Genomic DNA, 25,111 nt, shown 5'->3' with positions numbered 1-25,111 from the left:
GGCGTGGGCTAGGGCTACCACGTTTTGTGCAGTATAACAATTGGAAATATTGTTGCCTCACAATCATAGAAAACCGACTCGACCAAATAAATAAATATTGTATTGGCAGCAGAAATATCAGTTCACACACACAAACACACATAACTTGGGAATGATAAACTATAACCTCCACTCTAAGAGCACAATAACCGTACATGTGGATGACACCCTTCTCAGCACAGAGCTAAAAGTTCTGTTGAGGCAACCGTAGCATTCAACCTTAACACAACACACCCAAACATAACACCAAATACAATCACAACACTTATTTTACAAGCCAACAGCACACAGTGCCGTTTAATATCTGGATGAACAAGCAGCAGCTCAGCAGATGTACCCGATGAATTGGCACCCAGGTCTCAGTGTGTCCACCTCCACCACGCCACCCTCATGCGGTCCCAGACGGCGCCAAGGGAGTCGAAGGCAGGTCGGACGTCCAGGACCGTGTCGTTCTGACGGTTCACCTCTGAACCGTCGTAGTAGTCAATGACGTAGCGGACCTCACGACCGCAGCGGTCCACAATCCAGTCGTGCCGGTCGAACGGAAGACCGTACCTGGGGGACAGAGGCAGCAGAGGCAGGTGAGTCGGCAGAGGGGCAGGTAAGTCTGCAAAACTTTACAAAAGTACTTTTCAATACTTTTTATGAAGTGAGTTGTGTGGTTAGTGAAAAGCTTCAAAAAGAAGGATTTTTGAAATGTATTAGCTACATTCTCTCCCTCCCCCACTAACCCTATCCAGCTCCGGAAGAGAGCTCTGGGGGTGAACTCCTTTGCTTTACCCCCGAAGCGAATCAGAGTGGGGCCGCACGGACAGTCTCTGGAAGAGGAACCACAGAACGGTGGATCAGAACACGTGGAACCCACAGACGGAACACTCCATCGGAACACTCCATCGGAACAGTCACTAGCACGAGCGCTCCCTTCAGACCTCCACCACCAGCTCACACAGGGGACAAGACACTCACAATGCAGGGGTCTGAGGTAGGACGGGTTGAAGGTTGGGGGTCAGGGGTGAAGGGTACTGACCTCTTGTGGAGGGCCTCCCATTTGAGGATCTCCTGCCAGGCCTGTTCGTTGTTCCTGTTGTGGATCTTGATGATGTTAGACATGTCCTTTTGCCCCAGGTCATCCTCCTTCCAGCGCCACCTGGTGGATCGGGGGGAAACTGTAACTTAATATAATGTTTTACAGGTTCTTTATGATGATGTGTATCCTGTATCTGGTTTGTGATTGGTCAACCCCAAACCCTTCTTTCCATTTCTGGCAAGTGATTGGCTGACGTACCCCTTCCGGAGCATAGCGTTCCAGAACATCTGCTCGGAGGGGTAGACCCAGTTCTGCTCTGACCCCGCCCTCGGAATCTGAGACTCCTCCCTATTCACTGACAGGGAGAAGGGCTGTCCAGGAGCAGGCTGCTGATTGGGTGGAGGCATCTGAGGAGGCGGGAGATAATGGTCAATAATATATTGCTGAGGTGATTAGTGGGGTAAAGTGTCCTGTGAGGTGATTTGGTGGTTTACCATGTTGGAAGGATCAATGTCCGACACTTTAAACTTGTCTCTGTTGGCTGCCTTCATGGGGCACTCCACAAACTCATACGCCCTCTCCTGGTGGGCTGGGGGGGGCGAGGAGGGGGCGGGGGGCGAGGGTGCGGCGGGGGTCTCGGCCAGCACGGAGGGTTGGTGCATGGGACACCCTGACGGAGGGGCACCTGGGATAGGAGGAGGATGAGAGACAACATGTCAATGCTGGAATAATAATCTAGAACAACAGCTGGGGTTCTAGAACTTTAGTCAAGTTCTAGAATGGCAGGGTTCTATTGAGAACAACGACTTATGTTCTAGAAGACAATACATGCCAACAGTAGTGTTCTCTTGAACAACAGCAATGTTCTAGTAGTCAGTTGATCTTAGAATTTCTCAGGTCACTGGTCTCACACAGAGCTATGATTCCGGTTTTTCCGAAAGGAGAGCAATAGGTTTTAAGGTAAGAAAAAGACGAGAGGTGAGGAGGAGCGGAGGAGGACAAGGCGAGGGAGCAGTCTTACTGGGTTTGGGATTCTGGTGCATGGGGCATCCTTGCGGCGGTGCTGCTCCGGGTGGAGACATGGCAAAGCCCTCCGCCTTCACCGTGGGACCGGACAATGTATCCATAACGCCGTCCTAACTACGATCCACACCTAACTCAAATCAAACGACACACAAGTACGGATTCATTCGATGCTTGTAAAAATTGGTATTTAAGTGTATCTTGTTTGAAATAATGATAAACGTCCAATGAAGTCGGGATTATAATGTTAACTTTCCTCAACCTGTCTCGGAGTACAGACCAAGGGCAATACAGAGCTAGCGAGCAGGCTAGCTAAAAAGCAATTTTATAATGCTCTCTAGATATGCAATACACGTCCACTCGTCAACTGTGCGTGAAGGTTGAACGCTTCATAAGAATATGTTTACAGCGAAGGGCAAGCTCTATATAAAACCCACTCACCTCTCAATGCGCTCCCAGAAGGACTAACGTCGTGGATGTTAGGAAACACGCTTCCCACAGTGCTTTGCGGAAACGCGTCTAGAAACGTCAGCGTGCTCCTCTGACGACATCCCCACCATTTCACACCAGACCAAAACACTGGCCAATATGGCAGTTTTAAAGTTTTAAATACAGAAGCAAAAAATTATGAATTCTTCCCCCTCTTGTAGATATTTTTTTGTTGTGAATTTGATTGCAATATATCTTCATTAAGACTACTGAAAATAAAACACAATAATCCCCAGTTACAGTGTAATAGTACAGTGTCGCTGAGACAGTCGATGATATTTCATTCAAACAAAACATATAAACACAGACAAATAAATAGCCACATGTTTATTTAAAACGGTGCTGCTTTAATAAACATTAAAGCATCACTTTATTTATAGACAGCATCATTTCTAAAAACATATTTAACAAAAACAGTAATTTCTTTCATTAAAGCAGGATTTTCACAGAGGTTCCTCGCTGCACTTCCTTATTTCCCTGTAGATGCTGCAGTAGTCAAGCAGCATCAGAATCACTGTGGCTGTGAGTTATTATGTGTTAAGGGTGTGTGTGTGATGTGTGTGTGTGTGTGATGTGTGTGTGTGTGTGTGATGTGTGTGTGTGATGTGTGTGTGTGATGTGTGTGTGTGTGTGTGATGTTTGTGTGTGTGTGTGGGGCGGTCTAGTGTGGAGTCACGATGGGGTGGTATCCCTGTAGATGCTGCAGTAAAAGTCAAGCAGAATAACCTCAAAGCCACTACGTGAATTGTTATGTGTGTTAAGGTGTGTGTGCGTGTATATATATTGAGGTGTGTGTGTGTGTGTTAATGTGTGTGTGTGTGTGAGTGTTAAGGTGTGTGTGTGGGGGGGGTTCTGGAGTGCAGAGCTGAGTTACAATCGTGATGAGGTGTCTGTCCGGTGAGGAGTGGTGAGGTGGGAGGGTTAGGGTCAGGGCCTGGGTGAGGTGGGAGGGTTAGGGTCAGGGCCGGGGTGTGGTGAGGTGGGAGGGTTAGGGTCAGGGCCTGGGTGAGGTGTGGTGGGAGGGTTAGGGTCAGGGCCTGGGTGAGGTGGGAGGGTTAGGGTCAGGGCCGGGGTGTGGTGAGGTGGGAGGGTTAGGGTCAGGGCCTGGGTGAGGTGTGGTGGGAGGGTTAGGGTCAGGGCCTGGGTGAGGTGTGGTGGGAGGGTTAGGGTCAGGGCCTGGGTGAGGTGTGGTGGGAGGGTTAGGGTCAGGGCCTGGGTGTGGTGGGAGGGTTAGGGTCAGGGCCGGGGTGAGGTGGGAGGGTTAGGGTCAGGGCCGGGGTGTGGTGAGGTGGGAGGGTTAGGGTCAGGGCCTGGGTGAGGTGTGGTGGGAGGGTTAGGGTCAGGGCCTGGGTGTGGTGGGAGGGTTAGGGTCAGGGCCGGGGTGTGGTGGGAGGGTTAAGGTCAGGGCTGGGGTGAGGTGGGAGGGTTAGGGTCAGGGCCGGGGTGAGGAGTGGTGCGTTACTGTGTGTTGAGGTGGGTGGCTGGTTGTGTTAAGAGCACTTCCATTGTTGCAGGGAAAACTACATCAGTCCATGATGTATGTGCTACAGAAGGTCACTTCAGGGAATACAGACTTGAGCAACACATACCTATACACATATATATATATATATACACACACACACACACTCTCGCACACCTATCCGCATACACACACACACACATACACACAAGTGAACGAACACACACACAGACGACAAGGAGTCCAGCAGAAGGTCCAAGTGAGTCAGGAGCCACGCTCTCCTCACTCCTCTGTTGTCTGTTCATCCCTTCATCCCTCCTCCTCTCCTCTTTAGGCTCAGTCGCTCCTCCTCTCCTCTCTAGGCTCAGTCGCTCCTCCCCTCCCTCACCGCCACCCTTCCTTTCGGCAGTTTCTCCGGCGACTGTTTACTGATGGACTTTAGGACCCTGAGGCACCCGCGTGCCATCTTGTGCATCCACAGCAAGTTCATGACGTCCAGGCAGAGGGAGGGGCCTATCCAGGCGGCCCGCCCCCCTGGGGTCACACGGTAGTACGCCTCTGAGCCAATCACAGCCCACATGCGGCTGTAGTAGAAAGGCATGACAGCCACGCGGACCAGGAAGAAGGTTAGGGTCATAGCCATGCCGTTGATCATGTTGGGTGTGGAGGACTTGGCGTAGCCCAGTACCTCAAAGAACCAGCTGGGGGTGGAGAGAGAGGGGGGTGGGGGCTGTTTACACGGGGGGGGGGGGGGGGTGTTGTATGCGTGTGTGTGTGTGTGTGTGTGCCTGTGTCCCAGTGACCACCTACCGCTGGTTGACGCAGGGTGTGGAGAACTCAGCCAGCATGCGGAAGTTAGCGAAGTACGGCAGCATGCCCTCCCCCTAGTGGACAAAAACAGCACCACACAGGAAGTCACTCCACAGAACAGGAAATAGAATTTGCGCTGTTTCACTGTCTGTTGGTAGACCTGAGGACAACGCTTTACATAACAACACCTGTGATAACAACACCTGTGATAATAACAGTGTATGAACTGCTATTACACTTCATTAGGGTTTAGCGGTACCAGTTTTTCCGTGTGAAACTTGGTTTAACATTCAGAGGGACAAACTAGAGGCTGTGATCTAACGGACGAGGTGGGGTTCAGAGCACAGAGGGTGAAAGGATGTGTGTTGGTGCACGCTAATATTCTAGAATGTGTTCCAATGCACGTGAAAATTGTAGAATGTGTGAGCAGTCATGTGAGTTGATCCGTTCTAGAATGTGAGTGACTGCAGGTTTATGTTAGAACGTGTGTGTGTGGAGGTCACACACACTTGTGTAGGATGTGTGTGTCGCTACAGGACTATGTCCAGGACACAGAACACTGGTTCCTCTAGATACTGGTAAGTCCATACTGTAACTAGGCAACATACAGGATGTGCTTTATGTTATGCAGAAGAATCGGCAGACCTGATTGGAGGAGAGCTGGAGGGCTCGGCCAATGAAAACACTGGGTGGACTGTTTACGTATTAGAACCCAAACAGCATGTTCCAGAAGAGGCCATCCCTCTAGATTCTATCTCCGTGTTCAGCCTTCATTGTTCACAGGTGGAGGGGTGGAGACCAGCTAGGAGGACCAGCTAGGAGGACCAGCTAAGAGGACCAGCTAGGAGGACCAGCTAGGAGGACCAGCTAAGAGGACCAGTTAGGAGGACCAGCTAAGAGGACCAGCTAGGAGGACCAGCTAGGAGGACCAGCTAGGAGGACCAGCTAGGAGGACCAGCTAGGAGGACCAGCTAAGAGGACCAGCTAGGAGGACCAGCTAGGAGGACCAGCTAAGAGGACCAGCTAGGAGGACCAGCTAGGAGGACCAGCTAGGAGGATCAGCTAGGAGGACCAGCTAGGAGGACCAGCTAAGAGGACCAGCTAAGAGGACCAGCTAGGAGGACCAGCTAGGAGGACCAGCTAAGAGGACCAGCTAAGAGGACCAGCTAGGAGGACCAGCTAAGAGGACCAGCTAGGAGGACCAGCTAGGAGGACCAGCTAAGAGGACCAGCTAGGAGGACCAGCTAGGAGGACCAGCTAAGAGGACCAGCTAAGAGGACCAGCTAAGAGGACCAGCTAGGAGGACCAGCTAGGAGGACCAGCTAAGAGGACCAGCTAGGAGGACCAGCTAGGAGGACCAGCTCTACAGAACGCTGCTTTGTTCTCACTTCCATTTAGCCTTTCTAGTTCACAGTTCAAGCTATTAACACTAAATATGTCATCTGCTTGTCAGGACACCTACCTGTTCAGTTAGTACGTGTTAATTTTGTAGCTCACTGCAGATTAAGGTAGGAATGGGACAAGACCAAGGATATAGGATCTACGGGTTGGAATGGGACAAGGCCTATAGTGAAGGTTCTAGGGTGTAGGTCCCAGGTGTTGAAATGGGACACGGCCTATAGTGAAGGTTCTAGGGTGTAAGTCCCAGGTGTTGAAATGGGACAAGGCCTATAGTGAAGGTTCTAGGGTGTCGGTCCCAGGTGTTGAAATGGGACAAGGCCTATAGTGAAGGTTCTAGGGTGTAGGTCCCAGGTGTTGGAATGGGACAAGGCCTAGGTCTACCTCCTCCAGGTCTGCAGGTCCCACCGCTCCACAGTAGGGAACTCACCAGTACATAGTAGCAAGCAAACAGCGCCGCCAAGTGGTGAACTATGAAATAGGCGTCTCCTATGGCCCTCCAATAGAAACAGAGCAGCAGCATATCTGTAACACAGAACACACACTCAGCAAGGCTGACTACACACTGACACACACACACACACACTCAGCAAGGCTGACTACACACTGACACACACACACACACAGAACACACACTCAGCAAGGCTGACTACACACAGACACACACACACACAGAACACACACTCAGCAAGGCTGACTACACGCACACACACTCAACACACACTCAGCAAGGCTGACTACACACACACACACACAGAACACACACTCAGCAAGGCTGACTACACACACACACACACACAGAACACACACTCAGCAAGGCTGACTACACACACACACACTGAACGGGCAGGCTAGAAGTCTGACAGACAGTCTGACAGGGGCACACACACACCTGATGCCAGGTAGCCTGTTGTTATGGCGACGTTGATCCTGACCAGCGTTGGGTCTCCCCTGTGAGACAGGTCACAACAAACAGCTGGTTGCTATAGTAACATGCTGTTATAGTAACACACTCCTAACAACACCACCTTCACCTTCAAAACAAAAACACCATGTTTTAAGTAGAGAGTGTTGGTTTGTGAAAAGCTTCTAAGAACATGGAAATACAAATGACCACCAAACCTTAAGTCAACCGATTTACAAATAAATTGAAATAAGTACAGTAGAACAACTTTGTAAGAGTGCTGCAACACGTGTTATAGATGTGTACTGGAATAAACCTTGTTTGCACATCCGTAGAGTTAGTGCATAACAGGTCCTAGTGTATAACAGGTCATAATGTAAACAGGTGTTATAACAGGTCATAGTGTAACCATATGTTATAACAGGTCATAGTGTAAACAGGCGTTATAACAGGTCAGAGTGTAACCATATGTTATAACAGGTCATAGTGTACAACAGGTGTTATAACAGGTCGTAGTGTAAACAGGTGTTATAACAGGTCGTAGTGTAAACAGGTGTTGTAACAGATCGTAGTGTAAACAGGTGTTATAACAGGTCGTAGTACAAATAAGTCTGGGGCCTCACCATACTGGGTCTGCGTTGACAGCGTCATCAAACTGCAGGATGTAGAGGCAGAAGAGGCCCACTATCACAGCATGAAGAGTGGACACTGTCCTGCAGGAGAACCACACACAATGTGAAGTAGGCTTTCAGACGACATGACAGCAAAGAGTCATTTCAGTCAGAGGGTATCATTTCAGGTCTGATCTAAAGCAGTACTTCCTGGTCTAACAGGAAGTGTGGAGGAAAATGACGAGAGGTAGGGTGAGAAAAGGTGAGTCTAGGTAGGAGGGGTGAGGATAGGTGTGTGTGCGCTACCTGGAGTTCCACTCCACTGAGTTAGTGGACCTGAGACTGACATAGCGAGGGCACAGTCTGGCTGACAACCACGGGCTGGCACTGTGGAACAGCCACTGGAAACACAGCAAACTGACCAATGAGATGGCCAGCACCTGCAGAGTGAAGGGCTCCATGGCCAATCACTGTGAAGAGAGAAGCAGTGTGCGGGAGGGAGAGAGAGAGAGAGAGAGAGAGAGAGAGAGAGAGAGAGAGAGAGAGAGAGAAAGAGTAAGAGAGAGAGAGAAAGAGATAGAGAGAGGGTAGATAAAGTGCAAGAAAGAAACACAGAAAGAGAAAATGAGGACATAGGGTAAGAAAGAGAATACATTTTTTCCTACCTCTTGCAACATGATGAAGTATTTGCATAATGTCATATCTGATGGTTCTGTAGAAGTGACTCAGGGCTCCTTCACTGCTAAGCAAACACACTTTCCCTCCATACTGTGAGCAGGTGTGTGTGTCAGTGAGTGTGTTTCTTTCATTGGACATTTCGTTTTGCCTCCAAGAAATAAAGTATGAGTCCATCGTGCTAAGAATATAATTCTCAGAGTTGTTCAGTTGGCTGTGTGTGTGCATGTGGACCCCCAGTGACATCTGTAGAGAGCAAACCCCCCTGCCTCTGTTAACCTGTTACAACCTGAGTCACATTCTGTCTCTGTCTCTCTCTGTCTCTCTCTCTCTCTCTCTGTCTCTCTCTCTGTCTGTCTCTCTGTCTCTCTCTCTGTCTGTCTCTCTGTCTCTGTTTCTCTGTCTGTCTGTCTGTCTCTCACACACACACAAAATCTAAGGCTGGTATCAACATGTCGACCCTTCTGAGCAACACAACTTTACAATGCCGACAAACTGTATCAAATTCAAAGAAGCGGGTACTTACATTCAAATTTGCTATCCCTTCAATGCTTATGCGAAACCAACTCACATATTGCGATTTAGTGGCAACTGGAAGTCTCAAACGAGGACTCACAACCAACGCGCAATCAGTACCCAGCCCGCGGCCCGGATAACCTTGCAGACATCCCCGGTTATTACGGAAGCAGGAGTAATGTGACAGCTACGTTTCAAGGCAAGTCGGCTACGGCAGCGTGGGATAAATATACACCCGCCGTTTCGAAACATTTGTCTGGCTGTGATTTACAGAGGAACGGTCGCACACATATGTTAGGGCAATGGCTACCAACTGACACCGTTCGTGTTGCATAAAGTCTTCCGTTCGTTAGTTACCGCGATATGTTAGTCGTGTCGTTACGGTAGCAAAGAGGCTAGCCAGCCAACGTCCTCTACCCCATCTACTCTGAAAGCTCGCTACAATCTCTGTCTAAATATAGACATCTGAAAATAACACCGCGTTTCCAAACGAGACGGCGATGACGTTAATGTCATCTTACCTTGTTTGTCACAGATCCCAGGAGGAGCCCATTCTCATCGAACTTTAAACCTTACGAACTCAGGTCCATATTTGCTACAAAAAAAAAAAAGATTTATTTTCGAAAAATGAAAGAGAGAGGCGGATGCAGAGGTTGCCTTCTGTTTCCTGGAAATGGTCTCCTCAGCCTTGCTAAGGCAACGAATTCATAATTGATTTTATCCTGATGGGGGAGGTACTCCGAGTATTTTATCAGCTGTCGATCCCACACAATCTCTCTCTATATGTCTCTCTGTCTAAATGTGCATGTGTGTGAACCGGTTCCGCCCGAGAACGAGTTTGGGGTGTGTTTGAAAGAAAGAGAGAGAGACATAGAGAGAGAGAGAGAGAGAGAGAGAGAGAGAGAGAGAGAGATAGAAGAAAGGCATGTAGCTAAACTAGCTAAACCGAAAGAGGGGGCGTAAGTAGCTAGTATGACGACCATAACTGTACACATCGGTACTGTAACCTATCGGTACTGTAACCTATAGTAACCCCTACAGTACATCAATGGTGCTAGCTAGCTAGCAAGTGGATTTCCTGGTGGCCTCTACGTTCAAAATTGTAATAAAACAAGGTCTTAAACTTGAAATTATGCAACTCCAAAGACAACTGTTTTAAGTAGTTTTGTTATAGAATCCCACTTGGTTATGTTTAATGTATACTTAAATGTTTGTTTAATTTGTATTACCTCCTGATTGTAGCTCTTTCACTTTGCTATGTGTCCATGGATTACAAACAAAAAAAAGAGAGAGAGAAAGAATTGCACCTAAACATAACACAAATACTAAAAGCACACAGAATAGATATTACCAAGGTGAAGTGTGTCATTAACAAAACAACAAACAAACAGGATGTTTATTGTGTGTTCCAGTACTCACCTGATCTGGATGCCTGTCCTCCCAGTCACCCAACTGGCAACCAACCAGACCAGTGAAGGGCATGCTCAACCAGTCAGACCAACAACCCAGATAGCATAAAGCGAATGCTAGAAACCACTGAGCATAAGTGAAATCACCGTGGTTTAGTCATTCATGAGGCCTTTGTCCTTATCTGTGGGCTTCTGTGAAACCCGTTATGACATTGCTTGTAAAACAAACAAAAAACAAAGTGACAAACAATTACGTTTTGTTGTGACATTTTTACTGTGTAATTTGTACATCAACATAGGTCTACTGTAGCCTTCTTACGCAAAAAAACAACTTACACTGTTTAGCTACTATAAAACAATGCATTACCATACTAAAATAATACTGTCCTGTTTCAGATCTGACCTTATACTTGACCAGGCCAGATCACAGATGTCATGTTCCATATTCACCACTAGAGGGTGCTCTCTGTGAAGAGACACCTTCCTCCTGGAGATGGCTTCCTGCCTCCATGCTTGGCCTGGTCTTCAATCCCACATTAAATGTTCAATGTCGTCTCAGACTATAGGACCCTACTCTGTGTGCGCGTATGTATATTTATGTATGTATATTTACAGTATGTGTGTTTCTGTATGTATGAATATATGTATGTATATAAATGTGTGTTTTTGTGTGTATGTATGTTTCTGTGTGTTCACCTGTGTGCATGAGTGTGTACATGCGTGTGTTTGTGTGTATCGTGCGTGACTTGGCATACCCAGAGATGTGACGATGACCATGTAGGATCTAAACGTCCTGAGATTAGTACTCCAACTCCCACAATCCTTAGGAGATGGAGCAGAGCTGGTTGGGCAACCAAGCTTTTCCTGGTTGATGTTTTGTGTGTGTATTTTTGTGGCTTGTCTGCTTGTGACAATATGTGTGAACATGACAAGGATATATTGTATGTTTTCCTCTAATCCTTCCTTTCTCCCTCAGCCCCTAAGCCAGGTCTGTTTCACTGTCATTTGGGTTCATTTCCTGGTTAATATGTTCATATCCTTGTTAATTTCCTGGTTAATATGTTCATGTCCTGGTTCATTTCCTGGCTGGGTTGAGGAAAGAGGAGAGGAGAAGGAAAAGAGGGGAACTGGGGAGAACTTGGGGATTCAATGCCCTCCTGAGTCCTGCTTGAGTCCTGTAGATAAATGACTTCACAGAATGAACAGACCACCCTGTCAGGACACACACACACACACACCACCCTCTCCCACATACCTCCCCCCCCACACACACACACACACCACCCTCTCCCACATACCTCCCCCCCCACACACACACACCACCCTCTCCCACATGCCCCCACACACACACACCACCCTCTCCCACATGCCTCCCCCCCCCCACACACACACCACCCTCTCCCACATGCCTCCCCCCCCCCACACACACACACCACCCTCTCCCACATGCCCCCACACACACACACCACCCTCTCCCACATGCCTCCCCCCCCCCCACACACACACCACCCTCTCCCACATGCCTCCCCCCCCCACACACACACACCACCCTCTCCCACATGCCTCCCCCCCCACACACACACACCACCCTCTCCCACATGCCCCCACACACACACACCACCCTCTCCCACATGCCTCCCCCCCCCCCACACACACACACACCACCCTCTCCCACATGCCCCCCTTCCCCTACACACACACCACCCTCTCCCACATGCCTCCCCCCCCCCCACACACACACCACCCTCTCCCACATGCCCCCCCCCACACACACACACCACCCTCTCCCACATGCCCCCCCCCCACACACACACCACCCTCTCCCACATGCCCCCCCCCACACACACACACCACCCTCTCCCACATGCCCCCCCCCCCCCACACACACCACCCTCTCCCACATGCCCCCCCCCCCTACACACACACACACACACACCACCCTCTCCCACATGCCCCCCACACACACACACCAACCTCTCCCACATGCCTCCCCCCCCCCCACACACACACACCACCCTCTCCCACATGCCCCCCCCCACACACACACACCACCCTCTCCCACATGCCCCCCCCCCCACACACACACCACCCTCTCCCACATGCCCCCCCCCCTACACACACACACACACACACCACCCTCTCCCACATGCCCCCCCCCACACACACACACCACCCTCTCCCACATGCCTCCCCCCCCCCTACACACACACATACACACACCGACGCTCCTTACACACACACATACAGCTATGGGACCGTGGTCACCATAAACAGGAAGGAGGTCCACAATGGAAACTTGCTGGCAGAAACTGCTCATCCTGAAAATAACCCAAACAGAGCTGTAGTCTCCCAGAGTGCGTGTATGTGTGTGTGTGTGTGTGTGTATGTGTGTGTGTGTGTCATAACTTCATAGCTTCAAAAAGACTATACAGGCTACATAAGGATGCACTGACACTGTGTGTGTCATAATAATAACATATGATCTGAATAGACTGTAACAGTATTGCAACACAAACATACATGATCATGTCCGTTTTGGCAGCTTAAACTTTGACTAAAACAGTTTTGTAACATGGAGGTTTTCCCAATAACGCCTCCCGATTTGTAACCGGCATTTTTAACTTTCTTAATGGTTATAACTGAGAGGTAAATCGTTGGCTGCAGATCAAGAGATCGGAGGGTTCAAATCCCCCCAGTACGTCTCATTGGAAGAAAGTGTCTTCGTGAACATGTAGTTATTCTTACACTCGTGCACACTGGGATGATAATTGGTTATACAGTAAGACCGAAAAAGCCCTTACCTAGTGACGCCAGGAAAGCCACCGTGCATGCTGATTGGACAATCCTTGGTCCTCTGCCGAGGTTTTTTTTTGGGGGGGGGGGGGTCGAGAAGAAGATTCGCAGCGCGAGAGAACTTTTCTGAGCAAAAGCTTTTGGTTTTACCCATTTAGCCTCGCGAGCTGCACTTTTCGGCTACGGGGGAACCAGCCGGATTTAACTTGTCTCTCTTTACGCATGCTCACGAAACTTGCACCCTTGTAACAAAAAATACACCAGAGAAAACGCAACTTTTGTTGCAAACCGACTGACTTGTAACGGGAAAATGACTCAGTTTAACAAGGGACCCGTTTACGGACTGACGGCAGAGTTAAGAAACAAGGTAAGAGAAGGGCCTCCATTGCCGAAGAGGTTTGAATGTATTTTTCAACAGAACATTGAATAATAAACACCACAACCATCGCATGTGTTGGGTTGGTGGTTATTTCGCCCTGATTTACAGTCCTGTACCGAATCATACAGATGCGATGTTGTGCCACGTCCGTCAAAACAGACCCCGATGCTCACACTGGTCAGACGGGTCATTGTGTAGGTGATGAATGTGTGATTGTCTACTTACAACGACATTTATACTGACGCGCACTGCTCCAATGGCGTACAAGTCAACGGATACAACTGCACAGTCTAGAACTTGGAACGGTACGTGAGCTAGTATGAGAAAAATATCCCTTCAATCCGGGTTAAAAAAAGTTTGAACAAAAAATATTCTTTAACGTTCTGTGTTTTTTCACGAGTGCGACATGGTGGTTATTGCGCAACAAGGAGCCCAGCGATAGGTGTAAATGTCACCACCACGAGACCTTCTGTCGTGGTCGGCGTTTGGGGCTCGAGCGCCGCGGGGTCTAAAGAGAGGGAGATGAAAGTTGGAGGTGATGAATGGCAGCGGCAAGGCCATGGCTTTGTTACCCTGACACCGGGGGCGGAGCCTCACACGTGAGGGAGAAGGGGGCGCTTTGCTCTCCGTGTGTGTGTGCAGTGTACATCCATCTCTTCTGTGTGTGTGTGTGTGTGTGTGTGTGGCTATGCCACATGTCATGGCCTCTGCCTGTGTGTCAACATCTGAATGCAGGTGTGTGTGTGTGTGTGTGTGTAGAAACACACATGCTGTTCATGGTGGTCAGTCTGTCTCCTTTTCAGGCCCCACCCCTCCACTTCACCATGGTAACCAGCTAGACTGGTCACTAGTCACTGGTCCTGCTTAACATCTTCATAGGATGCTGTCTGTCTGCAGAGAGATAGAGGGAGAGAGAGAGAGGGAGAGAGAGACAGTCTGTCTGGAGACACATACACAGATGAGAAAACAGATCAATAGATGAGAGAATGAGACAGGCAAAGAAGGAACTGGAAATTGAGAGGAGAGACAGACAGAGAGAGAGAAACACAGACAAGAACAGACACAGAGAAACAAGTGATGGAGAGAGAAAGGGAGAGGGGGGGGGAGAGGGAGAAAGAGAGACAGAGAGGGGGGGAGAGGGAGAAAGAGAGACAGAGAGGGGGGGAGAGGGAGAAAGGGAGAGGGGGGGGGAGGGAGAAGAAAGAGAGACAGAGAGGGGGGGAGAGGGATTTTCCATGGTGAATGCCAGGAGGTCTGCAGTGCCAGCCCTTACCGACCCACTGAAGGCTGGTTTCCATGTTCTAGTTCTGGAGTGTTCTGGCAGTTCTACAGTTTTAGTTCTAGATTTCTCCTCTCTGTTCTACTGTTCTGATTGTCTGCCGCTTGGCTGGCGCTAGGAAGAAGAGAGAGAGAGAGAGGGGGGAGAGAGGAGGAGAAGAGAGAGAGGGGGGGAGAGAGAGGAGGAGAAGAGAGAGAGAGGGAGAGAGAGGAGGAGAAGAGAGAGAGAGGGGAGAGAGAGAAGGAGATAAGAGAGAGGGGGGAGAGAGGAGGACAAGAGAGAGAGAGGGGGAGAGAGAAGGAGAAGAGAGAGAGAGGAGGGGAGAGAGGAGGAGAAGAGAGAGAGAGGGGGGAGAGAGAGGAGGAGAAGAGAGAGAGTGCACTCCCATGGGATACGAGAGAGAGAAGGAGAAGTGAGAGGGGGGAGAGGGAGGAGGAGAAGAGAGAGAGAGGGGGGATAGAGAGGAGGAGGAGTTAAAGAGGAGGATTCCTCTTCTCCCTGCTCCTCTTTCCCACATTGCGGTTGGCATATTAACATGAAACAACACTTAGAAATGTTTTTCCAGGAAGTGATCAGCGGGTTATTATGGTCTATATGAGTGATATTATGTACTGGAGGGGGTTAGCCCTCCATAGCAACTTCATAGCAACTCTGTCAATAATTCATTTCCTGATGCCACTGGGTTGGAAGGGATTTGACCTGATTGGCTAGGTCCTGTCTGTGATATGAAACTTCTGTTTGGTAGAGTGACCTCTGTCCTTAGGGAGAGAGAGAGAGGGGGAGAGGGGGAGAAAGGGAGATGGGGGTTGAGGGTGGGGGGGTGGAGACCAGACACAGAGAGGTGTCTGGTCTCTCTAGAGCAGGGGCGTTGCCACAAGAGGGCCCGGGGGGGCCTTGGCCCCCTCATTTACCTCAAGTACCTGCTGTTCTGCTATAGTTCTGCTATAGCCTGTTTCTACTGTAGCATGTGCTCCTATAGCCCGTTTCTACTGTAGCATGTGCTCCTATAGCCTGTTTCTACTGTAGCATGTGCTCCTATAGCCTTTAGCTCCTGTAGCATGTGCTCCTATAGCCTTTAGCTCCTGTGGCATTTGCTCCTATAGCCTTTAGCTCCTGTGGCATTTGCTCCTATAGCCTTTAGCTCCTGTAGCATGTGCTCCTATAGCCTTTAGCTCCTGTAGCATGTGCTCCTATAGCCTTTAGCTCCTGTAGCATGTGCTCCTATAGCCTTTAACTACTGTAGCATTTGCTCCTATAGCCTTTAGCTCCTGTAGCATGTGCTCTTATAGCCTTTAGCTCCTGTAGCATGTGTTACTGGTCCTGTCTGATAACCTGATAAGACCTTGAGAACATCTGCTGATCCGTAGCCTCTGGACCCAAAATAGACCAGGGGCCTGTGTGTGTGTGCGTGTGTGTGTGTGTGTGTAGATAGTGTGTGTGTGTGTGTGTGTGTGTGTAGATAACAAGTGTATGTGTGATCATTGTAAATGTGCTTTTTTGCATGTGTGTGTAGCATGTGTGTGTTGTGTATCTGCCCTTACAACATCTCTCTGGTGTTTGTTCTGTCAGGAAGGCAGATGTTGTTCCTATCTGAATAGTGCTGACAGCCTCCCTCCCTCACTCTCCCTCGCTCCTCCCTCTCCCTCCCTCAGGGACTGAGTTGACCCACCCTCCTGTGTCTCCTCCAACAGTGTTACTGGTCCCTCATGTACCTCTCATGTACCTCTCATGTCTCTCTCATGTACCTCTCTCCTGTCTCTCTCTTGTCTCTCTCTTGTCTCTCTCCTGTCTCTCTCTTGTCTCTCTCATGTCTCTCTCTCCTGTCTCTCTCATGTCTCTCTCATGTACCTCTCCTGTCTCTCTCTTGTCTCTCTCATGTCTCTCTCATGTCTCTCTCATGTACCTCTCTCCTGTCTCTCTCATGTCTCTCCCCTGTCTCTCTCATGTCTCTCCCCTGTCTCTCTCATGTCTCTCCCCTGTCTCCCTGTCTTCGTCCCCTCTTCCCTCTCTCTTCTTAGCTTTTTTATATTGTCCAGATGGTTCCCTTTATCCTCCACACATCCACCAGGAAATGTTATCACTGTCGACAGGAGGGGGGAGAGGAGATGAGGGGAGGGAAAGGAAAGAGGAGGAGAAGGGAGGGCGAAGAGGAGGAGGGGAGGAGAGGGGAGGGGGAAGAGGAAGAGGAGGAGGAGAGGGGAGGGGGAAGAGGGGAGGAGAGGGCGAAGAGGAGGAGGGGAGGAAAGGGGAGGGGGAAGAGGAGGAGGAGAGGGTTCAGAGGAAAAGATGAATCAATAAACAGTTGACATGTCCTCCCTCGTTTCCTTCAGGTTCTAAAACACTGAAACTATTGTCTACTAGAGCCCCTATGGCCTCTCCTCTCTCTGTCCTCCCCTCCCCTATGGTCTCTCTCCTCTCTGTCCTCCCCTCCTCCTCTCTCTGTCCTCCCCTCCTCCTCTCTCTGTCCTCCCCTCCCCTATGGCCTCTCCTCTCTCTGTCCTCCCCTCCCCTATGGTCTCTCTCCTCTCTGTCCTCCCCTCCTCCTCTCTCTGTCCTCCCCTCCTCCTCTCTCTGTCCTCCCCTCCTCTCCTCTCTCTGTCCTCCCCTCTTCCTCTCCCATGTGAAACTCTCTGTGTGTGGGTCTGTGGGTCTCACTGTTGTGAACCCCCTAGTGAAGTCTACAGTGTTAGTGTCTTTAGTGTGAGTCACTTTCCCCAACCTCCCCCATGACCCCTGACCCCTGACCCCTTAATGGTGAAAGCTCTGAGGAACATGACATCAGTTGTTCCCTCCTTAGCGACTTCAAAGAAGGCTGAAGACTTTTGGTCTTTGCAGTCCTGCTGTGAGTGAAGAGTGCTTCTCTCTCTGTCTCTGTCTCTCTCTGTCTCTCTGTCTCTCTCTCTCTCTCTCTCTCTCTCTCTCTCTCTCTCTCTGTCTCTCTGTCTCTCTCTCTGTCTCTCTCTCTCTCTCTCTCTCTCTCTCTCTCTCTCTGTCTCTCTCTCTCTCTGTCTCTCTCTCTCTCTCTGTCTCTCTCTCTGTCTCTCTCTCTCTCTCTCTCAGGTCAGGCCTAACGTGTGGGTGATGGATGAGCTGTGTGTGCTGTGTGTTTGTGTGTGTTCGTGTGTGTGTCGAGAGAGTGGGTACTGAGACAGATGACTCTTAACCTGGAAAACCTGCAGCTTATTTGCGTGTGTGTGCGACTGTGTGTGTGTGTTTGGATTAATGAATTGCAGACGAGAGATCTCTTTAACTTCTATCCCTGACCTCCCCCCTAAACACACAACTCTTACTCAACAACACACACACACACACGGACCTTGAATAGAGGCTGTTCTGACCGCACATTGCCAGTGTGGTAATCCAGTCTTAGTCATGGTGATGTGAATTTTGTGGGCACGGTGGGGAGGTGTGTGTGGCTCTGTGTGTGTGTGTGTGTGTGGGGGGGGGCTCTGTGTGTGTGTGTGTGTGTGAACTGCATTCCAGGTCTATGGGAAAGTGCTGATGAGAGGATCACCAGTATCAGCCAGTTAAACAACCAGCCAGTTTGCCTGTTTAGTCTATCAGACAGACACACATCTGACAGTAGTTTCTACTGCAGGGGGAAATCTGTGTTCTCTGGAGGTAGAAGAAGCGTGGAGAACCGCCGCCTGTTGTTCAGGAGAACTCTAAGACTGACAGAATAGGAGAGGAGAGCGTGTAGCTGGTGGAGAACATCACTCAGGTTCTCCAGGAGATCCTGTGCAGAGGTTATCCAGCCTCTGGGTTCAGGAAGAGGTCAAAGTTCCGTGTCATTTCCTGTCTCCATGACCGTAGTTGGCTCCCAGCCCAGGCCGAGGAAGCTTTGAGGCTTCAATGTCATGACTCTCTCTCCCCCCTCTCTCTCTACCCCCCCTCTCTCTCTTTCCCCCCCCTCTCTCTCTCTCTCTTTCTCCCCCCTCTCTCTCTGGTCCCCCCTTTCTTTCTCCCCCCTCTCTCTCGCTCTCTCTCCCCCTCTCTCTCTCTCCCCCCCTCTCTCTCCCCCCCCCCTCTATCTCTCCCCCCCCTCTCTCTCCCTCCCCCCTCGTCAGATTGCTCTGAAGTATGACGTCCAGAAGGAGGAGGAGTTGAGGTTCTGGATCGAGGAGGTGACGGGGATGCCCATCGGAGACAGCTTCCAGAGAGGCCTGAGAGACGGAGTCATCCTCTGCGAGTAGGACCCCACTGTGTGTGTGTGAGACAGAGAGACAGAGAGGGGGAGAGAGGGAGGGGGAGGGGGCGTGTGTGAGAGAGAGTGTTCAAGTAATAATACTCTAGTAAGAAAACACTAGGAGCAACATAACGGTTGTTTGTGTTGTTGATAACTAACAAGACTGATTGTGTTCTGCTGCTCCCTGCAGGCTGATAAACAAACTGCAGCCTGGCTCTGTCAAGAAGATACATCACACCCAGCTCAACTGGCACAAGGTAGCATACACACACACACACACACATACTGTTTACACACACACACACACTCACATACTGTATACACACACATACTGTATACACACACACACACAGCGTGGTAACACAAAGGGTCCTGTTCCAGCTGGAGAACCTGGGGAACTTCATCAGGTCCATCATAAGGTTTGGGGTGAAACCTCACGACATCTTCGAGGCCAATGACCTGTTTGAGAGCGGCAACATGACCCAGGTCCAGAGCACACTACTGGCCCTGGCCAGCATGGTAGGTCTGTGTGTGTGATCCTCTCCCAGGATGAGACCAGGGGCCAGTTGCATAAACTTAGCTCAAGACTGGTCTTAGCCTTAGACTGTCTTAAATTGTCAGGTTAGACTAGTTTAACTAAGCTTATCTGTTGCATAAATAGTAAGACTGACTTAATTTGAGGTAAAAAAGTTAGCCACCTCTTCCCCTGGCTAAACCTTGCGGTAAGGGCTGAATTGCTATGCCAACGATCTGTTAGTAGGCTACGTCATTATCTTAGCATAATTTATTACTAAAGGAATTAAGTGTGTTATTTGTAACTGCAGAAAATGTTGACTGGGTTCTGCTTTTCCGCAGAGTAAAATGTTTTATTAAACGAGTGGTAGATGACAACATAACTCACTTTATTGACGCTAGCACCAGCCATCTGCGTTTGAGTTGTTGATAAATGGAAATAGCGTTGGGGTTAAAAGAAGAAGCTTAAAAACGCATACACTATTTGTTAATTAGACAACTTTTTCAATGTTGTATTCCTCCAACGGATATACGTTTTCATCAGGTTTAAATGTTAAGTGTCGCTGTTTTGTCCGCCATCTTTTCTTTTTCGTGAAGTGTCTTATTTTACCCGTAATGCAAAGCGCAACAGGCTATCTAAGTCAGTCTTACGTTAGTCACTGATCTTAAAGCTTATGCAACAGGTACATTGAAGTGTCTATGGCAAGTCGGACTTAAAGTTGCATTTAAGTCTAAGACTAGGTCTATTATGATGCAGCTGGCCCCAGGGTCCAGGCAGCAGTATAGACATGCAGGTAACGTGTGTGTGTGTGTGTGCAGGATAAGACCAGGGGTTCAGGCAGCAGCATAGACATCGGGGTGAAGTACTCCGACAAGAGGACATGCCACTTTGACAAGGACAAGCTCAAGTCTGGACAGTGTGTCATCGGACTGCAGGTAGAATGACAAGCACACACAAACACACACACAGGAACACACAAAGGAACTAGTGCTGTCAAACAATTAAAATAATTAATCGCATTAATGTCATAGTTAATTCGCAATTAATCGCAATTAATCGCACATTTATTCTAAATGTCCCTTGATTTCTTTTTGTCCAATAATTTCACACAGATCATTTTTCTCTTGTCAATGGGACCATTTGGCAACTTTTTAATCGTAAACTTTCCATTCAGAGTATTATTGGCATCCATTTCGGCGTCTCACCACTCAAAACGTTGCGCTGTTAAAATGGGTTTGCGTTAACGCCGTTAATAACGCGTTAAACTGACAGCACTAACAGGAACACACACATACTGGATGGTGTGTCATCATACTGGGTCTGAGTGTGTCTGTCCCTGTGTGTGTGTGTGTGTGTGTGTACCAGATGGGGACCAACCAGTGTGCGAGCCAGTCGGGTATGACAGCATATGGGACAAGGAGGCACCTGTACGACCCCAGATCCCAGACAGACAAGCCCTACGACCAGACCACCATCTCCCTCCAGATGGGCACTAACAAGGGGGCCAGCCAGGTCTGACACACACACACACATACACTAACAGAGATGCACAAATACACACACAGTATTTTAACCCCCCCCCCCCCCTCCCCCAGGCAGGTATGTCGGCCCCAGGGACCAGGCGAGGCGTGTTTGACCACAAGATGGCGCTGCAGCCTCTGGACAGCTCCACCATCTCCCTCCAGATGGGCACCAACAAGCTGGCGTCCCAGAGCGGGATGAGCGTATACGGGCTGGGCAGGCAGGTCTACGACCCCAAGTACTGCCCCTCCTCCTCCCCCTCCTCCCCCGCCTCCCCCACCGCCGCCTCCCCCTCCCCCACCGCCGGATACCGCGGCAACGGCAGCCTGGGCACGCCGGCCACCAACGGCTCGGAGGTCAGCGACAGCGAATACCAGGCGGAGCTTCGCTGTCGCCACGGCAACGGCCCCGAGGAGGAGGAAGATGAGGAGGAGGAGGGGTACCAGAATCACCACCAGTATAGGGGGCTCTACGGAGAGGAGAGGCACTACTAGACTGACACCACGCCCCCCCTCTGGCCCCCCTACCCCCCATCACCACCCTGCCCCAGCCTCCCCTTAACCAGTCCCAGCTACATACCCCCCCCCCCCCCCCCCAGGGTGTGAAGGAGGCCGTGTCCAGGTGCTGTGGGTCCACCTGGACGTGCAGTTTGTAGTGAAGTAGAGTTGACTTCTCTCCACTGTATATAACGTGGTTGTGAGAATGCTGATGTTGTTTGCAGAGCAAGACCTTTAATCTGCTTGCTACTCTTTTATAAGCACGTTTGACTTGTTTTACTCTTGTACTTCTCTTCTGCTCTTCAACTAGAGGGTCAGTATTTTGCTACCAGGGTGGTATTGTATATAATGTGCCATCTTATCAGCTTTTTGCTTCGTATGAACTCTTACATTCCAGATCTGTTAAGATTCATCCACATTCCAGAACTCTGAAAGATCACACTTTATAGAACTGAAAGATCACTGACATTCTAGAACTGATAGAAATCACTGGCATTCCAGAAATCTTAGAAACATTCCAGAACTCTGAGAAGCATTCTAGATATCCGAAAGTCATTCTAGAACTCTGAAAGTCATTCTAGAACTCTGAAAGTCATTCTAGAACTTTGAGAGGCATTCTAGACCTTGTTAGACCACCTGCTGTCCAGCCACCTGACAGCAGGAAGCGCCTATCTGTGTGTGTGTGTGTGTGTGTGTGTTGTTTTTTTAGTGTCTGATGGGTTTCTGACTGTGAGTGTGACCTGATCTTAACCACTCATCCATTCCTCTGGGACCCAGACCTCATCCTCATGTTGTATTTATCACCTGGTAGACACTACATACACTGCCTGATGCTTTTATATCAATAAACATGTATTACCTGATGTTCTGTGTGTTACTGTGTGTTATAAAACAATTGGGTTTTTTAGACTTAAATAGTTGTTTCTGATTGGACGAGAGACGTTCCATGAGTTGAATTATCTGACAACAACCCACTCTGACTTTTCACTCTAATAATAAATCACTCCGCGATGAAGAAGTAACCATTACAAAGAAGTAACCATTACATCGGGGAAGAGTCGAAGCCTCCATTTACAATTTTGAAAGACTTTAACAAGCTAACTTGTATTTACAACAATGAGTGACTTCAATATTTATTTTAACGTATTTGAAAAATGTTTATTTTCATCATGAACTGTGTCAGTGTCACGTAACCGCTCATCTCACATCACATTCGCTATTCACCTCGCTAGTCAATCTACTTCAAACGGGCTGCGGCCGACACGACAGCAGTAGCAGCAAGTCTACACATGGCCAATTATTTTCTTCTTAAAAATCTTGATTTTATTTGGGGACAATGACATGGCTCGATAGCTGGCTAGTCTTGTCGTTAAACATACTATCAGATTATTATTGTAGTTTGGAGAAAATGTCTACTTTGATGCGGTCATCTCACATCCATTTACTGTTCAACTCGCTCCACAGGCTGCGGCCGCACAGTAGCCTAGTACTAGTATGGCCGATACTTTGTTCGTGAAAATCTTGATATCGATTTTGGGACAGTGACATGGCTGGTTAGCTAGCTAATCTTTTTGTCAAACATACTGTAAAATTATATTTACTGTTTGTCAACCGTACACAATGTTATTGCCTTTGAATCTTGCTAGCATAACGTTAGCTTTCGGGCTAACGGCTCAGCTGACGTTGACACCGGATCTATTTTTGGAGGAGGAACAATGGCAAAATAAACATTTTTTTTTAATCAATAGCTGTATTTAAATGTTAATTGGTTGACTATAAAATTGTTTTATAAAATCAATATAGTACTCGTGCTCGGATGGAATATAGTACTCGTGCGCGGGTGGTGTTCGGCCGTAGCCACGAGGCCGAGTGGCGTAGGCAACAACACCCGTGGTATTCCTCAACAACCCCACTTGCACTCGTACTATATTGCTTTAATAACTGGGAAGCACCCAAACTAAAGGTTACATAATACCTACTGCATGTACACACATAAACACAATGACATGGCTGGTTATCTAGCAAATCTTCTTGTCAAACATACTGTAAAATTATATTTACTGTTTGTCAACCGTACACGTTATTGCCTTTGAATCTTGCTAGCATAACGTTAGCTTTCGGACTAACGGCTCAGCTGACGTTGACACCGGATCTATTTTTTCGTTGAAGAGGAACAATGGCAAAAAAATGTTTTTTTTATCAATAGCTGTATTTAAATGTTAATTGGTTGTCTATAAAATTGTTTTTTAAAAGCAATATAGTACTCTTGCTCGGATGGAATATAGTACTCGTGCACGAGGCCGGAGAGAGAGAGAGAGAGAGAGAGAGAGAGAGAGGGGGGTTAATCCTAGGTTGACATACTTGGTCAGTACAGAACAGAGCAAGGGAGAGATAAAAGAGAGATGGAGAGAGATGTAGAGTGGCAACATAGCAACAAGCCCTGTGACCCAGAGCCAAACATCTAGCCCTCTCTGTCTCTCCTCCCCTCCCTCTCTCTGTCTGTCCTCCCTCTCTCTGTCTTCTTGACCCAGTCGCCTCCTTTCGTGTTTTTGTCTCTCTCTCCCCCCCCCCCCCCCCAAGACAGGGTACAATCCTCTCTTTGTTCGAGGGTAACCTCAGGACTCCAGAACACACAACTCAATTAATAGAGACTGGAACTCTGTTACCGTAGCAACATTTTTGTCCCGGGGCTTTGGTCTGACGGACTTATGTAACCATGAGAGGCGAGAGAGGGAAGAACGAGTGGGGAGGAGGAAAGGGGAGGGGTGAGGAGAGGTGAGGAGAAGTGAGGAGGGGTGAGGAGAGGAAAGAGAAGGGAGGACGAGTGGGGAGGAGGAGAGGGGAGGGGTGAGGAGAGGTGAGGAGGGGAGGACGAGTGGGGAGGAGGAGAGGGGAGGGGTGAGGAGAGGTGAGGAGAAGAGAGGAGGGGTGAGGAGAGGAGAGAGAAGGGAGGACGAGTGGGGAGGAGGAGAGGGGAGGGGTGAGGAGATGTGAGGAGGGGAGGACGAGTGGGGAGGAGGAGAGTGGAGGGGTGAGGAGAGGTGAGGAGAAGAGAGAGAAGGGAGGACGAGTGGGGAGGAGGAGAGGGGAGGGGTGAGGAGAGGTGAGGATGGGAGGACGAGTGGGGAGGAGGAGAGGGGAGGGGTGAGGAGAGGTGAGGAGGACGAGTGGGGAGGAGGAGAAGGGAGGGGTGAGGAGAGGTGAGTAGACTAGAGGGAAGAGAAGAGGAGGTTTTGTACCCAGACAGCAGCAGGTTGTTTTACTGCCAGGTACCATAAACCTTTCAGGGTGCACCATCAGATCTGGTGACACAGCGCCCCCGCAGGCGGCTTCTGGTACTGCTGCTCTCTGTAGTACCCACATTACCCACAGGGGAGCACCCGAGTATCTGGGATGGACATGATACTGGAGTTAAGGAGAGAGAGTGAGAGAGACAGAGAGAGAGGGGTAGAGAGAGACAGAGAGACCGAGAGACAGGGGTAGAGAGAGAGAGAGGGTTAGAGAGAGAGAGACAGAGAGAGACAGAGAGAGAGGGGTAGAGAGAGAGAGACAGAGAGAGAGAGACAGAGAGAGAGGGGT

At 49.3% G+C, this 25,111-nt stretch overlaps 3 protein-coding genes across 12 annotated transcripts; 1 reads left to right on the top strand and 2 right to left on the bottom strand.

Annotated features, from left to right (window-relative positions):
- Window positions 1-78: 78 nt before the first annotated feature.
- LOC146272090 (holocytochrome c-type synthase-like) lies at window positions 79-2,610 on the bottom strand. Of its 2 annotated transcripts, XM_084707206.1 has the most exons (7): window positions 2,531-2,610; window positions 2,088-2,219; window positions 1,561-1,751; window positions 1,325-1,473; window positions 1,067-1,186; window positions 771-857; window positions 79-594 (listed from the first exon to the last, which is right to left on the bottom strand). In XM_084707206.1, the coding sequence occupies exons 2-7, from the start codon at window positions 2,191-2,193 to the stop codon at window positions 399-401; spliced, it is 849 nt and encodes a 282-aa protein (XP_084563332.1). In that variant the 5' UTR covers window positions 2,194-2,219; window positions 2,531-2,610; the 3' UTR covers window positions 79-398. The 2 variants fall into 2 exon arrangements, with proteins under 2 accessions (XP_084563332.1, XP_084563333.1); XM_084707207.1 differs by lacking the exon at window positions 2,531-2,610 and having other exon boundaries at window positions 2,088-2,223.
- Window positions 2,611-2,890: 280 nt separating this feature from the next.
- On the bottom strand, window positions 2,891-11,600 carry LOC146272089 (TLC domain-containing protein 4-B-like). 7 transcript variants are annotated; one of them, XM_084707209.1, is made up of 9 exons: window positions 10,374-10,486; window positions 10,184-10,209; window positions 9,476-9,549; window positions 8,070-8,233; window positions 7,776-7,865; window positions 7,141-7,199; window positions 6,679-6,773; window positions 4,851-4,924; window positions 2,891-4,741 (listed from the first exon to the last, which is right to left on the bottom strand). In XM_084707209.1, exons 4-9 carry the CDS (start codon window positions 8,222-8,224, stop codon window positions 4,405-4,407), a joined length of 810 nt encoding a protein of 269 aa, XP_084563335.1. In that variant the 5' UTR covers window positions 8,225-8,233; window positions 9,476-9,549; window positions 10,184-10,209; window positions 10,374-10,486; the 3' UTR covers window positions 2,891-4,404. The 7 variants fall into 7 exon arrangements, with proteins under 7 accessions (XP_084563335.1, XP_084563336.1, XP_084563338.1 ...); XM_084707210.1 differs by lacking the exon at window positions 10,184-10,209 and having other exon boundaries at window positions 10,374-11,600; XM_084707212.1 differs by lacking the exons at window positions 9,476-9,549; window positions 10,184-10,209 and having other exon boundaries at window positions 10,374-11,600.
- A 1,697-nt stretch (window positions 11,601-13,297) lies between these two features.
- On the top strand, window positions 13,298-21,598 carry LOC146272088 (calponin-3-like). 3 transcript variants are annotated; one of them, XM_084708171.1, is made up of 7 exons: window positions 13,298-13,523; window positions 18,882-19,003; window positions 19,191-19,257; window positions 19,382-19,519; window positions 20,333-20,449; window positions 20,880-21,026; window positions 21,110-21,597. In XM_084708171.1, the coding sequence occupies exons 1-7, from the start codon at window positions 13,467-13,469 to the stop codon at window positions 21,527-21,529; spliced, it is 1,068 nt and encodes a 355-aa protein (XP_084564297.1). In that variant the 5' UTR covers window positions 13,298-13,466; the 3' UTR covers window positions 21,530-21,597. The 3 variants fall into 3 exon arrangements, with proteins under 3 accessions (XP_084564297.1, XP_084564299.1, XP_084564298.1); XM_084708173.1 differs by lacking the exon at window positions 13,298-13,523 and adding an exon at window positions 13,727-13,840 and having other exon boundaries at window positions 21,110-21,598; XM_084708172.1 differs by lacking the exon at window positions 13,298-13,523 and adding an exon at window positions 18,306-18,594 and having other exon boundaries at window positions 21,110-21,598.
- The last annotated feature ends 3,513 nt before the right edge of the window (window positions 21,599-25,111 follow it).

Source organism: Hypomesus nipponensis, chromosome 10 (assembly GCF_054491055.1).
Source record: "Hypomesus nipponensis isolate SF chromosome 10, ASM5449105v1, whole genome shotgun sequence".
Lineage (NCBI taxonomy): Eukaryota > Metazoa > Chordata > Actinopteri > Osmeriformes > Osmeridae > Hypomesus > Hypomesus nipponensis.
Note: the sequence above shows the minus strand (reverse complement) of the source record. Positions and strands in the feature narration are given on the sequence as shown.